Source organism: Perissodus microlepis, chromosome 12 (genome assembly GCF_051167445.1).
Source record: "Perissodus microlepis isolate ML-2025 ecotype Zambia chromosome 12, ASM5116744v1, whole genome shotgun sequence".
NCBI lineage: Eukaryota > Metazoa > Chordata > Actinopteri > Cichliformes > Cichlidae > Perissodus > Perissodus microlepis.
In genome coordinates this window covers 12,506,107-12,519,477 of record NC_140472.1, presented here as the reverse complement: position 1 = coordinate 12,519,477, position 13,371 = coordinate 12,506,107, and the positions used below count along the sequence as shown (strand labels likewise).

Below are 13,371 nucleotides of genomic sequence, written 5' to 3'. Positions count from 1 at the left end.
CACAAAAACCTTAACAGATGTGAAAGCAATACAGTGCAATAAAACATTTTTTTTGTCACTCTTTGAATAATCGTGACAAATAATCATGATTATCATTTTGGCCACAATATTTCAGACCTAATAAAATGTGAATACATGTGGTATGAATGTGTTACAGATGGTTCTCCGCTTCCTGTCCAGTATGTGGTGTAGAGGGTGGTCAGCATTATTGTTGATAAAACCATAAATAAAACCAAACAATTAAAAGAAAAGTCACAAATATATATTTTTTATTGCCAATGAATACAAAGTCATGTAACAACCAGCTCTAACTGGCAATCAGATGTGTACTAAATAAATGTACAACCAACAAACATCTACAGTTCAGTCACACAATTTAAAAAGTGCAACCCTACACAACTGGACCAAATTTGTTCTGAAAGGCAACTATTATCTGCAGACCAAGCATACATCTTTAATTAGATCTCTAATTAGTTAGACACATATTTATATAATCCTACTCAACTGTAGGTTTGCAAAGTAAGGACTCAGCATTGAACACGGGAGATCAGTCACTGCTGTTATCAGGCTGTCTAAATGCTGGTCACACAAAGCTGCTGGATCTATAAAAAGTTTGAAAAAAGTTCCACTTAGGTCTGTGAAATCTTGCATTAGACTGTTTTCCATTTAAGGGGAAAAAAATAAAATAAATAAAGCCTGTATTGCTCTACAGGGGCAGCCTTGGCAGGTTTCGGTTATCGCATCTCACCTTGATGCATTTCAAGTAACCTGTTCTTGATGCCTCTATTTGCTGAAGAACATCACATTGTCCTCATCATGTTCCCATGCTTTAAACGGGAAGAGGCAGCTTTCAATAGGCCTCGCTGTACCAATCATCTTCAAGTCTCCATGGCGTCAGAAGAAGATGCTTTTGACTTGTCTTTTTCTTTTGAGTGGTCGCTTGCATCTTCTAGCAGTGAAAGGTCAAGCTCAGGTAAAGGCACCCTCCAATACTGGAAGGAGTTGTAAGTGCAGTCTTCAGTGTTTGCGTCCTCATCAGCCTGAAAGGGAACAGACAGATAGAAATGTAACGTCCAAACGCAACTACGTGGCAACATTTTGTTACCTGCTGACCAGTCCCCTTTTTCACTGGTACACTAAAAACAAGTCTAGAATGTGTAAATTGTGACATCTAGTGGACACGCACTGTAATCACACCAAATTCAGTTGTATTGCAAGGTCGCTAAAACTGCCGTGAACATCCCCGACTTCTGTTATATTCTCAATAACTTACTTTATCATTAGATTTGGGAACAGCGGTATCTGGCTCCTCGCTGTCCTCTCGTGGTCGTTTCTGGGAGCTCGTGACTGAGCTGGAGCTGCGACGGTCCTGGAAACTTCCAGACGTCTGCACCGCCAAAACATTTACTGCACGCTTCCTGGCATCGCAGTGTGAAGTCTTGCGATAAGAAGCGGTCTCTTCTTCATCGAAATATTGCGGCCTCTTTCTGCAGCGGGTGCCCAGCAAAGCCAGGAGGGACGGCGGACTCACGCCCCCGGACGGAGCCATGCTCTCCGTCTGTATGTCAACAGCGCAAAGGGAGCGGTAACACCTCTTGGAGGGAGAGTTGTGCAGCAGAGTGTCCTCGGCGCGCCTCTTTGCCATGCAGTCTGCCGGTACGCCACCGATGTGCACAGAAAACCTGAAATCCCTGTGATTGCTGGATAACACAGAAAGTGCGCAGGAGCGTGTTTAGTGATGCACGATCTCGAAACGAGGAGCACCGGTAGTAGAATTATTGCAAAGAACCAATCAGAATAGAGCACTGCTTTCTAGCCCCGCCCAGAGCACACAGTCTCCAATCACTTAACTTTCATCTACTTCCTGCAATTTACAGCACTGCCTGATACTCATTGGTTTGTGTACATCAGGGCTCAGGAAAATATGTGCACTGACACAAAAACACAGACCACGCCGGGTGAGGAAAGCTAAGCTTTTGACAAAATCCTCCAAGTACTCACATGTGACACCGTTGTTATCTCAGTTACACTGGCTTCCTGTTAAATTTAGAGTCAATTTTAAGATCCTGGTCTTGACCTACAGAGCTGTGCACGGACTGGCACCAGCCTACCTGATCTGCTACAGCCCTATGTCCCTAGCAGGTCTTTGAGGTCATCTGATCAGGGCTTACTTGCTTTAAAAAATACTAAGAGGAGGACTAAGGGTGATAGAGCTTTTGCCACTGTGGCCCCTAGACTGTGGAACTCTCTCCCCCAAACATTAAGAACTGCTGTTTTTTTAAAAAACAACTCAAAACTCACCTTTTTAAAACTGCATTTGGTTCATTTTTTTGCCTGTTTTATTTTCTCTTTTTTAAATCTTTTTATGACTTGTAATCTTATGTGCAGCACTTTGTGATTCTGTCTTGAAAGGTGCTGTATAAATAAAAAAAATTATTTATTCATTTATTTATTTATTTATTTATTTGAAGAGTATGAACACACCTCAAAGAGCGTGACGAACGGGATAGAGCCTTTCACTGGCCTGCTATCTGACCCATGCTACTCCTTAAACATCAGACCCCTATTTCTAACCACTGATTGCAAAGAACAACCTAAGCTCCCAAGTAAGCAGAGAAAAAGTATTGACCAGTCACACAAATTAGGTCTAAATGTGCTCACATTCTGTCTCATTTCTCATTACAACCTCTCTTAATGCACTGCTTTCCTAGCTGGGTCTGCAAGGCTGATATAAAAAACAAAATCCATAGCTTTCTATTTGTAACTATCTTCAAGCCTATGAAATACTATCAGCACTGTGCCTGGTGTAACTTATTTAGACACCTAAAATGTATCCATCATTTCAAGTCACGTAAAGAAAAACATAATTGATTCAGTTTATTATTATTATTATTATTATTATTAATTTCAGATTATTAATTATTTGATATTTAACTGTCACCGAACATTTGTGCTTTTTGCATATATCTCTGCTCTGTTTTGACCTCATGATCTTTGTCCTTCAACATCTTTCAGCTGAAACACTTGAGATGTGACTGAAGTGCAGGCCTTCAGATTCACGGGGTTTGGTAAAAGTTCAGCATTAATAATTTAGGAGAGCCTGTTGTTTTTATACAGTCCTCCATTTTTTAGAGGCTGAAAACTGATTGGACAATTTTTTATGATGCAGTCTTATGGCAAGGTGAGGTTGGTTCCCTTGTTATTACATGATAAATTAAAGAGATAAATTATCTGGAGGTGATTCCAAGTTTTGGACTTGCATTTGGGAGCTGTTCACTGGAACTCTCAATATAAAGCCCAAAGAGAAAGAGTACATTAGGCTGACAAACCGAAATAAACCTCTGAGAGACACTTTATGAGCGTTAAAATCAGCAACACAAAAACACGCACAGGCCAGACATGGAAGCCTGCCAAACACAACTAAGTTGATCACAGAATGTTTTCCTTCACAACATCCATCCTAGTGAAGAACATTGTCAAGGAGGTAGGAATGTCATTGTCAAATGCTACTACTAATCAAGAGATGCCTTTGTGAATGGAAAATACCAAGACTTTAATACAACATGCAAATCACTGGTTACACTCAAGAACAGGAAGGCCAGATTAGACTTTGCCAGAAAACATCTAAAAGAGCCTGTGTGGTTCTGGAAAAAATATCTGGACACATGAAACCAAGATTTACTTATAATCTTGAGAAAAGTATGGAGAACGAGCCCTGAAGCATACCACATCATCTGTCATGGTGGAGCCAATGGTATGCCATGGGCATGTATGGATGCCAGTGGATCCAGGTCACTAGTATTGATTACGTCCGCCAAGGAGGTTATGTTGTTGGTAGCGTTTGCATGCGTGTGTCATTCTGTCTGTAAAAACAATAACTCAAAAAGTTTTGACGATAACAATCCATTAAAATCTTGCTTACAACCACCAACGTCTTCAAGGTCAGCTCAATGATTTATTGGTCGAAAACTGACAGAAAAGCCTTTTACATGACAAGTGTCATGTGTGTTGTCAACATATAGAAAGCATGCACCATATTGTTAGTCATTGGTGCTAATTTCAGTCATTATAGAGATGTACTGTTTAAAGGTTGGGGAAACCTGCAGTCAGCTGAACTAAAGAAGTCACTTGGATTAATGACAAAAACCTTTCTCACACTGAAAATACTACACCGAGATAAACAGAATCAACTTTTTGGGACACTTTATAAAGATTATAAATAGAATGTCACATTTGACCTCTGACCTCTCCTTTAAGGTCAATAGATTGATCTGAAGGTTAAAATAGTGCTATATAGAGCTATTTAAAACTATGTTTGACCTCAAATAAGGTCAAACTTTCATTTTAAAAAATGATTCTTCAAATTCTACTACCTTTGTTTTTATTGGCAACATTCACAAGATGATACTTGTATATAGAGATTCTAGATATCGTCGACCTGTTGCCGTCTTTTCTGTTATGTTGGTGTTAACGTATTTGAAAATGTGTTTAAGTAAAACTGGAGAATCACATTTTTAAAATGTGCGGCTTTATTTCAAAGTGTGATGACAGTCCAAAACAAACAATATAAAAAAATATTAGATGTAGTTATTGGCACATAAAAGAAAAAAAAGGAAAAAAGGAAAAGCAGGCATTCACATCACATTCTCCTGTCACATTCTCCTATCACATGCACACACGGGGCCTGAAAACAAAATGATGGTCTTCGTGGCCAGCAGCTGACACACAAACCACAAACACAAAGTAGCAGCCAATGGTAAGTGATTCATCTCAGACCCAGTATTTTGACTTTTGTTCAGATGGTACAGATCACTTTACTTCATATCACATCACCTTACTTCATATTACATTCCCCATTTTGAGCCACTTCAAGGTCTTGTGGATTCGGGCAGACATTTTTAAAAATATATCTGGCCAAAAGGAAAATGTTTCTTTTCCTTTGTTGTCATATTTCAGCCAAGGATTGTGCTCTTATGCTTTCACTTGGTTTTGTCAAAGGACATCTTGTCACGTCGGGCTGTCGGGACCCTCTCGGCGTGGCGACTTAGCAGCCGGTGGAGAGTTTTGTAGCTGGTCTTCGTTTTGACCGTTAAAGTACTGCAGCTCTGCAGGCTTCCGCACAACAAAGTAGGCACAGTCGTAAACGTATCTCAGCATCGACCGGTCGTTCTCTGTGTAGGTGGTCTGCATTGACTCCTTCTCCACCTGCGGGAGGAAGTTTAATTTGATTTTACTTCTCGAGCAAGGCTTCGGACAAGCGTATGGCTGAGGCGGTAATATTTAGATCTTCGGGTTACCTCGATGTGGAAGCCAAATCTGACCATCGCTGTCCTAATGTCTTCGTAGCTAAGCTCAACTGAGAGCTCGTTGGCCATGTTCTCAAAGTGATACAGCAGTGGACCTTGAAAATATTAAAGAATGTTTACACTGTTAAGTTCACCGACTTAAGAGGAGAAAATCTCATCCATGTGAAAGTAAGACTCGTGTTTCCTTTCTATTCAATCAAAACAATTTTGTTTTAAAACTGAAAAAGAAAAAAAAACCTGAAATATAAAGATCCCCTCTATTTATTATTATGGCTCATTTTTTCTAAACAAACCAAAAAAAAAATAGTCAACATAAATAATTACTAATGTGAACAAAATCCAGCCCTATAAAAAGATATTACAGAGTGAGTGAAGAAGATCTAATAGGGCCTTAATGGGGGGATGATAAGATGCAGCAACTATAACTAGCTTAGCTTAATGAGGACCTGCAGTAGTTATTAATAGTTTGAATACGGACACTCACCCAGGTTGATCCACACTCCACCAGGCTTAAGAATCTTCCAGATAGTTTCCACATACTCCAACACATTATGAGCCGTGTCGATGAAGAAGCAGGTAGCCACACAGTCCCAGGACTCTGCCAGAAACACACAATATAATAATCTTTATTAATACTTTTATGCATTTTTTATTACTAATATTACTAAGGTGGACATGAGTGAGATGTATTCATCGTTTCCAGCACCTTGTTAAATCTGTGCCATCAAGAACTAAAGCAGTTATGAAGGCAAAGGGAATCCAAACCAGCAGAAGCAAAATGTACCTAATGAAGTGACCAGTGAGCATATTTTATAGTACATCCACATTGAAAAGTTTGAGTCAATTATATTGTGCTTTTTGTAGATGTAAAAATGTATACTTTCGACCTACATGAGTAAAGTTTGGTCCCTTTTTTAGAAATATCTCATAGGTTAAAGATACATTTTATTTACCTGGCTCATTGTAGACCTCCACAAAGTCCCCTGCTACCATGGAGAAGTCTGCATTTAGTGACAAGCTCTGAGGGTTGACATCAGGGAATCTGATTGGTCGTGTTTGGTCAGAGGATCGCTTGTTGTTGCTAAACTGGTGGATCCAGGGGTAGAGTGTCAGAGCATTCACATTTTCACACCTGAATAGAGCAGTGAAGATTGACAAGGATAGTAAGAGTAGCGATTACAGACGCAAAAGAAAATATTAGTTAAGGTGTCTGTTCAGCCTGTGCATTTCTGTGTAAGTGTTACCTATTGAGAACAAAGTTTGAGGAGAAGAGCATGAAGAAGCTCCATTCGTTTCCCTGGCACATGTAACCCAGCCGAGCTATCTCCCAGGCTAGACGGCCAAGCCCAGCACCCGGAACCAGCACGCTCACCTTAGACACATCACTGATATAATAAAATGCACAAAATGCACATATCACATAGAAAAAAACTGTGTAAGTCACATAATCACACCAAGATGTTGAAACTATAGCACACAAAAAGCTGAATGCACATATTCAGCAACACTGACTTTCTCTTTATTGGCATGCATGTGTGTGTCCAATTTACCATGTAAGCTCCTTACTATTGATCACTTGGGAAAAGTCTTTGGATCTCTTGGATGATGGGCTTATAGCAGGAGTCCCTCTCAGCCTGGCCTGACTCACTCCAGTCTCTCACAAACTGTTTTATGGTGGACTTAAGTTTGTCCATGTCAAATGTAGAGGATGGACGAATCTTCCTTGGATCCTCCTGCTAAAAGAATGGAGACATAATTAAGTCACAGTCTTTTTTCATCTGCTCCCTTTAGGGGTCACTACAGAAGATTATGTGCCTCCATCTCAACCCATTCCAAGCATCCTCCTCTGTCACACCAACCATCTGCATGGTCTCCTTCACTACATCCATGAATCCTATCCATTCTGGTCACACTCAATGAAAATCTTAACATCTCCAGCTTGGCCTCCGGTCTTTTTGTCAGTGCCACCGTGCTCAAACCATACATAACAGCAGGACTCACTACCATCTTGTAAGCCTTCCTTTTCACTCAAGCTGCTGTTCTACGGTCACAAATCACCCCTGACCCTCATCTCCACCCACTCCACCCCGCCTGCACTCTCTTCTCCATGTATCTTTTGCACTTTCCAGTGCTTTGGATGGTTGACCCCAGGTATTTGAACTTATCCACCTTCACTACCTCCACTCCTTTCAGATTCACCTTTCCAGGTAACTCCCTCTCATACACACATGTAGTTGGCCTTGCTTTTCTACTGACTTTCATTCCTCTTTTCTCCAGAGCATACCTCCACCTCTCCAGGCTCTCCTCCTCCTGCTCTCTACTCTCACTACAGATCACAGTGAAGTCTGCAATAAATCATAACTCATGGAAACTTCTGGTTGACCTCATCTATTCATCATCACTGCAAACAAGAAAAGGCACACCTAACTCCAACCCATCATTAACTCAACCTCACTACTGTCTTGCTGTCCTCGTACATGTCCTGCACCAGGCTCACATACCTGTCTGCTACTCGTCACAGCTCCCATCTTGGCACCCTATCATATGCTTTCTCCAGATCCACAAAGACACAGTGCAACTCCTTCTGACCTTCTCCATAATCACTCTCAAAGTAAACATTGTACCCATAGTGCACTTTCTCACCGTGAAGACATACTGCTGCTCACAGATCATCACATCTCTTCACACCTAGCTTCAACAACTCTTTCCAATATCCTGGCTCATCGGCTTTATCTCTCTGTAGTTGCTACAGCTCTGCATAGCTTGTTCTTGAAAATCAGAAGCAGTAGACTTCTTCATTCCTCAGGCATCCTCTCACTCAAACGATTGAGTTAAAAAGTGCACTGCCCTCTCCTGCAGACATCTCTATACCACCCAAGGTAAGTCATCCAGCTCAAACTGCCTTTCTATTCTTCATCTCTTTCATAGTTGTCCTCACTTTCGCCTTACTAATCACAGGAAAAAGACAAAACTCTTTTTTAAAAAAAAAAAGTAGAAATAGCCAGCTCTGGATCTGTGACTACAGTTCATACAGCAGATTTAAGTCATACCCTCTCTCCGTATTCCATGTTCTCAAACATGTGGAGGCTGTGGTGGACGATGGCCTGCAGCACCTCCTGGTTGTGGTCCGCACACTGGCCGATCCGGGCCAGGTTGGACAAAACGTGTGGCAGCAGATCCTGGTGGTGCTGCGGAAGACTCTGAAACTGACGCTCCGCGCGTTTGACCTGCTCCTGAACATGGATCCTGGCAGGAAGACACAGAGCTGAGACTCAGGCTTCACCAGCTACACTGATCACCATAACCATACTGTGCACAAGGTTCACTTTTTTTTCTCTTTCACTGTATTTAAGTGTGTTGTGAGCAGTGTGAAAGGCAGAAAGGGCTGATCAAAAGAGGTCAAATGCAGCGAGCAGAGTTGGTTCAAAAGTAGGTGTCGCAATTTAACGTTTAAATACAGTTTAAACACATCAGTAAGCCTTTTTTTTTTCTCTTTAGACTTGGTGTTCTTCTCTATGCTATTATTTGCTAACACTGCCATGTATTGACACAAAACACCCGCGGCCTGTCTTTATTTCAAAAAACCTTTTCATACCTGTAATATCTAAAAGCATCAATTATTCTCCAGAAATGTTTCCTTTCCAGCCTGGCCTCCTCCTCCGGGCTGTATTTTATTCTTTCTTTTATATAATGTGGTCCACCTTTAGCTCCTTCTTGTCCTGTTGTTTCAGCCATATCTTGAAAAAAAAAAAAAACCTTCACATCCAATCAAAGCGAGGCAAACTTCTTCTTCTTCAGATTGGTTTTCAGCGCAGCAGACTCTACGAGGCGCAGTGCTGCCACGTAGCGTCAGGTAACTAAACTACACTACTTTGTTTTTAAAAAATCTATAAATTAACAATTTATTTTACATAAATACAATAAATAAATACAATATTATACAAATATAAAATAAATAGAGACAATAATGCAACTCAGCTCAGTAAAAGCATTCTGAACTCAACTCAGAAAACTTACTCTGTTGGTAAGAGCCTAATCCCTGCTGGCATGCACCTTTCAAGAGAATAAATAAAATGTATTTAATGTAATAACATGTAATAAACGCTATTTGTACTCACAGTCAAATTAAATGTGAAATATTGAAATGACTATTTAGTCTTTTCAGTCTTTTTTGACATAAAGTGCAATAGTGCATGACTTGATAGTTTAAGATGTATGCATCTTTATCTCACGCCTTTTTTGGTTTTCCATGTGCCTGGCCCAGAGGTTTCCAAGTGTGTTAGTGCAAAATCTATGCATGTCACACAATAACGCATCATTATTAATAAAGATGATTGAAAACATGCTATATTATTGTTTACCCCTGAGAAAAGTTGATGCTGGGAATCCTGTTGTTTGTATTTTATCTTCTACTTGTCAAAAACAGGTAGAACAATACTAAAACCATGCAGTCATAAAAGAAGAGACATGACAAGTGAGTGTTTTTTGTTTTTGTTTTTCTGAGTATTTTATGTTTACTGCAACAACCATGGAACAACACAAAGCATTTCCTCCATCAGATGTTTGGGTTAATAATCTTTCCCATGAAAACAATGTTTTCTGTGTTACGCTCAGTGATGATGACCATAAATGGGCGGTTAAACTTCAAGACCGGGAAAATCCAGAGGGCCATGGGCATGATACCGATGCCTGTAGCAGCTGCTGCTGTGGCTCCAGCCTCATCAACATCCAGGGTGGCTTGGTGTACCACCTACAGCGCAGTGGAGTGAGAAACATGTGAGAGGATTGAATAAAAGGGAGAAATGTGTGTTTAATAACACTGTCCTTACCTCTGAGACTGCCAGTTTATGCCCCTCTGAAATACCGGTCAGATTTGCACTATCACGAAACATGTCTGCCATTCCCATTTCAGTCAGCACTTTGTTCAGTTTGTAGGAAGTCTTGATGGAGAACTTTGGCACATATATGTTGTATCTCCTAAAAATTGTGAAAAGAATCAAGAGTATTGATATTCATCCGGCAAGCATATTCAGGGTATGACAAAGTATTTTTACTCTTCTTGAATTCTTAGTTTTTGCATGTTTGTCACACTTCTATGTTTCAGATTATCAAACAAATTTTAACATCAGACAAAGATAACCTGAGTGAATGCAAAATGCAGTTATTAACGGATAATTTCTTTTATTAACAGAAAAAAAGCTACCCAAACCTGCCTGCCCCTGTGTCATAAACTGCCCCTCCTTGTTAAAGCATGAATTTACTGTGATTAACCACACGATTAAACACAATTTCATAAGCCACACCCAGGCCCGATTACTGCCAGACCTGTTGAATCAAGAAATCACTAAAATAAAAACAGTCTGACAAAGTGAAGATCTCAAAAAGCAATACATCATCTAAAGTAACTGCTGGAAAACTAAGTCAGTGACACCTATCAGTCTGGAAATAGTTACAAAGTTTTTCCAAAAAGTAAATAAATCTTGATGATCCCCAAGTATTTCAGTATGTGGACTGACATGACAAAGCTGAAGTTTTTGGAAGGTTTGAGTCCTGTTACGTCTGGCGTAAAACTAAGACAGTGTCCATGAAAAGAATATCATAGCAACAATGAAACATGGTGGTGGCAGTGTGATGGTCTGAAGCTGCTCTCCTGTTTCAGCATCTGGGAGACTTCCTGTAATTGGTCGAACCATGAGTTCTGCTCTCTACCAGAAAAGTCTGGGGGACAATGTTTTGCACCCTGAAGAGTTATGCAGCAGACGATCATCTGAAACACACCAACTCAAATCCACCTCTGATTGGCTCCAAAAAAACAAAACAACATAAAGGTTTTGGAGTGGTCAAGTTGAAGTAAGGATTTCATGTTTTAAAAAAAAACATCCAATGTGTTTGAGAGTGGGCCAGAATCCCTGCAAACGCCTGACTGCACCTTGTGCTGCCAAGGGTGGCCCAAGCAGTTATTAGGTTTAGAGGGGAATTATGTTTTCACATAGGGATGGGTGGGAATCGGTAGTTTTTTCCACTTAATAAATGAAATCATCATTTAGAAACTGCATTTCATTTTTACTCTATGCTTAATCTTAAAAAATTTAAGTATATGTAAATATGATGAACGTGTCTAAACCAAGAAATTAAGCATGATTTGAAATTCTACCCAACCTCTGCTTCTTCCATTTCAGCCATTTGTTGACATGGCCCGGGCTAATGGCGTTCTCCAGCGTTGCCATATTATCAGGCAACATCAGCAGCATGGAGTGGGTGCCGTTGAAGGGGAGGTGGAGGACTGTTGTGTTAATGGGCTTGTCATCATAAATATCAACATCCTCTTCCATATTCATCATCTGGACTGGAACCTGGAAATGTGACAGTTTATTGGAAAACAGGCTGAATTAGGCGCAGTGATGTATAATTATTGCAACTCATCTCCGTTCTGAATCAGCTGTTTGAACCTGAATGTTCTCCGCATGGAAATGGTCGTCTGTGGTGTCCTGAGGATCGAACGGAGTCTCCCACTTTCCTGTTTTGCGGTTATAAGCAGAAATAAATCACACGTTACAGATGACACATCAAACTTAAACCTTGGAATAAAAGAGAGACCAGCCAAATCTCATCTCAGTTGACCTCTTACCTTTAAAGTATATGTAGCTGATAAGATACATGACTGTGGTTACATCCAGGCTCTCAACCAGCTTGTTAATCTTCCCATTGGTCTTGGTCTCCACATACTTGTTGATGGTATTGACACTCTCCGTGGCTTGGGTGAAGTCAACATTAAACCCTTCGGCAAAATAGGACTGCTTCAACACCTCCAGGAACTCGGGTTGCGGCTTAAAGCGGTTGTCCACGAACACGGCAGTCCCCTCACTGGTGTCACCACTCTTTGCGTTTTGCAGGAGCGTACGGAAGGACTGATCTACATCTGCTTGCATGAGCTGGGAACTGTTGAAACCTAGACCACTGAAAAGCTGCTGGTGGGTCTCCCCCCGAGCTCCTACGGACAAGGCAGCCAAGGCAGTAGAAATACTGACTGGTGAGAAGAAGATGTTTTTGCCTTGAAAGTCGGGATGAGCTGCTAACTTTCTGTACAGACGGAAGGCAAACTCTTTGTTTGCTGTGGACACCTGTGAGAGGCTGCTGTCAGTTTCTTGGTCTTGATTGGCATGGCCCAAATGGTGATGGCCTCTACCCATGCAGAACACTGCTGATAAGATCCAGATAGCCAAGGCTGCATGCATCATGGTCAACTGAGACAAAAGTTCAGAATCGATTGTTTGTTCATGTGGGTTATGCAATATTTGCTCCTGAAAACAGTCAGTTTTGCTCTTTTGTACTGTGAACTGAGTTTCTGACCAACACGCTATGCTGCAACAGTTTTTGCTAAATTCCCAACAAATTTCTGTGTTTCTTTATCTCCTCACTCATTTGAAGCAGAGGGGCCAGATTTAATCCCTAATGTTGCCTATCAGAATTTACTTACATTAAAATCCAAATTGGCTGTTTTGTGTATGGGCTGGTTAAATCTGTTTATAGACGTCATGATAATTAGCTGCAAATATTCAGCGTCATTAAGAAGAGCTTAAAATCAAAGTTACAACTTACAGTCTACAGATGTTACATATTAAAGATAACCGTGCATCTGATGGTGGGACAGTTAAACATGCTATTAAAAAAACATATCGCTTACCTTCTTCTGGTTGGAGCTCACTGTATGTATTATCAGCCACAGAGAGTGAAGCTGGACAGAGGGAGACCTTCTATTTATGAGGACGATCAGGCCGAACTTTGACTTTGTTTGCTCTTTGTCTCAGCCTCTTACTTGCTCAACCTCTGCATTTGTTCTGTGCAATGACTCCCCTGTAATCATGGCATCAAATTGAGTTTACACAAAATGCACAGAAAAGCCATTGTTTGTTAATGCAGGGGTACAAAAAATGCCATAGGTGATCACTAATCACCAGCTGTGCTGTACAGTATAGCAGTTGAACTTTGATATCACCCTGTCAACACTGATGTCAGAGAGAAATGTTTATCTGTTGTGCAATGAAACACTAAAACACTTTTGAAA

The 13,371-nt window shown here is 40.6% G+C and overlaps 3 protein-coding genes across 4 annotated transcripts; all 3 read right to left on the bottom strand.

The window, feature by feature from the left end:
- Positions 1–240: 240 nt before the first annotated feature.
- LOC146375878 (uncharacterized) lies at positions 241–1,786 on the bottom strand. The gene is made up of 2 exons (XM_084945161.1): positions 1,274–1,786; positions 241–1,040 (listed from the first exon to the last, which is right to left on the bottom strand). The coding sequence occupies exons 1-2, from the start codon at positions 1,643–1,645 to the stop codon at positions 879–881; spliced, it is 534 nt and encodes a 177-aa protein (XP_084801287.1). The 5' UTR covers positions 1,646–1,786; the 3' UTR covers positions 241–878.
- Positions 1,787–4,511: 2,725 nt separating this feature from the next.
- Positions 4,512–9,055, bottom strand: carnmt1 (carnosine N-methyltransferase 1). 2 transcript variants are annotated; one of them, XM_084947329.1, is made up of 8 exons: positions 8,902–9,055; positions 8,357–8,552; positions 6,873–7,042; positions 6,551–6,691; positions 6,260–6,438; positions 5,791–5,904; positions 5,298–5,401; positions 4,512–5,205 (listed from the first exon to the last, which is right to left on the bottom strand). In XM_084947329.1, exons 1-8 carry the CDS (start codon positions 9,039–9,041, stop codon positions 5,008–5,010), a joined length of 1,242 nt encoding a protein of 413 aa, XP_084803455.1. In that variant the 5' UTR covers positions 9,042–9,055; the 3' UTR covers positions 4,512–5,007. The 2 variants fall into 2 exon arrangements, with proteins under 2 accessions (XP_084803455.1, XP_084803456.1); XM_084947330.1 differs by having other exon boundaries at positions 6,873–7,039.
- A 737-nt stretch (positions 9,056–9,792) lies between these two features.
- On the bottom strand, positions 9,793–13,062 carry LOC146375876 (serine protease inhibitor A3K-like). The gene is made up of 6 exons (XM_084947509.1): positions 12,991–13,062; positions 11,935–12,550; positions 11,756–11,823; positions 11,466–11,659; positions 10,136–10,283; positions 9,793–10,056 (listed from the first exon to the last, which is right to left on the bottom strand). Exons 2-6 carry the CDS (start codon positions 12,542–12,544, stop codon positions 9,862–9,864), a joined length of 1,215 nt encoding a protein of 404 aa, XP_084803635.1. The 5' UTR covers positions 12,545–12,550; positions 12,991–13,062; the 3' UTR covers positions 9,793–9,861.
- Positions 13,063–13,371: the final 309 nt, after the last annotated feature.

Bases quoted from the DNA above. Each gene is read 5' to 3' on its own strand.
- LOC146375878 (XM_084945161.1), bottom strand. From the start codon at position 1,645: ATGGCAAAGAGGCGCGCCGAGGACACTCTGCTGCACAACTCTCCCTCC. The intron at 1,041-1,273 runs GTAAGTTATTGA...GTTCCCTTTCAG, and splicing joins TTCCCAAATCTAATGATAAA to GCTGATGAGGACGCAAACAC.
- carnmt1 (XM_084947329.1), bottom strand. From the start codon at position 9,041: ATGGCTGAAACAACAGGACAAGAAGGAGCTAAAGGTGGACCACATTAT. The intron at 7,043-8,356 runs GTATGACTTAAA...CCATTCTTTTAG, and splicing joins ACATGGAATACGGAGAGAGG to CAGGAGGATCCAAGGAAGAT. The intron at 6,439-6,550 runs GTAACACTTACA...TGCTCTATTCAG, and splicing joins TCAAACTTTGTTCTCAATAG to GTGTGAAAATGTGAATGCTC.
- LOC146375876 (XM_084947509.1), bottom strand. From the start codon at position 12,544: ATGATGCATGCAGCCTTGGCTATCTGGATCTTATCAGCAGTGTTCTGC. The intron at 11,824-11,934 runs GTAAGAGGTCAA...ACCGCAAAACAG, and splicing joins CAGCTACATATACTTTAAAG to GAAAGTGGGAGACTCCGTTC. The intron at 11,660-11,755 runs GTTCAAACAGCT...TCACATTTCCAG, and splicing joins TCCATGCGGAGAACATTCAG to GTTCCAGTCCAGATGATGAA.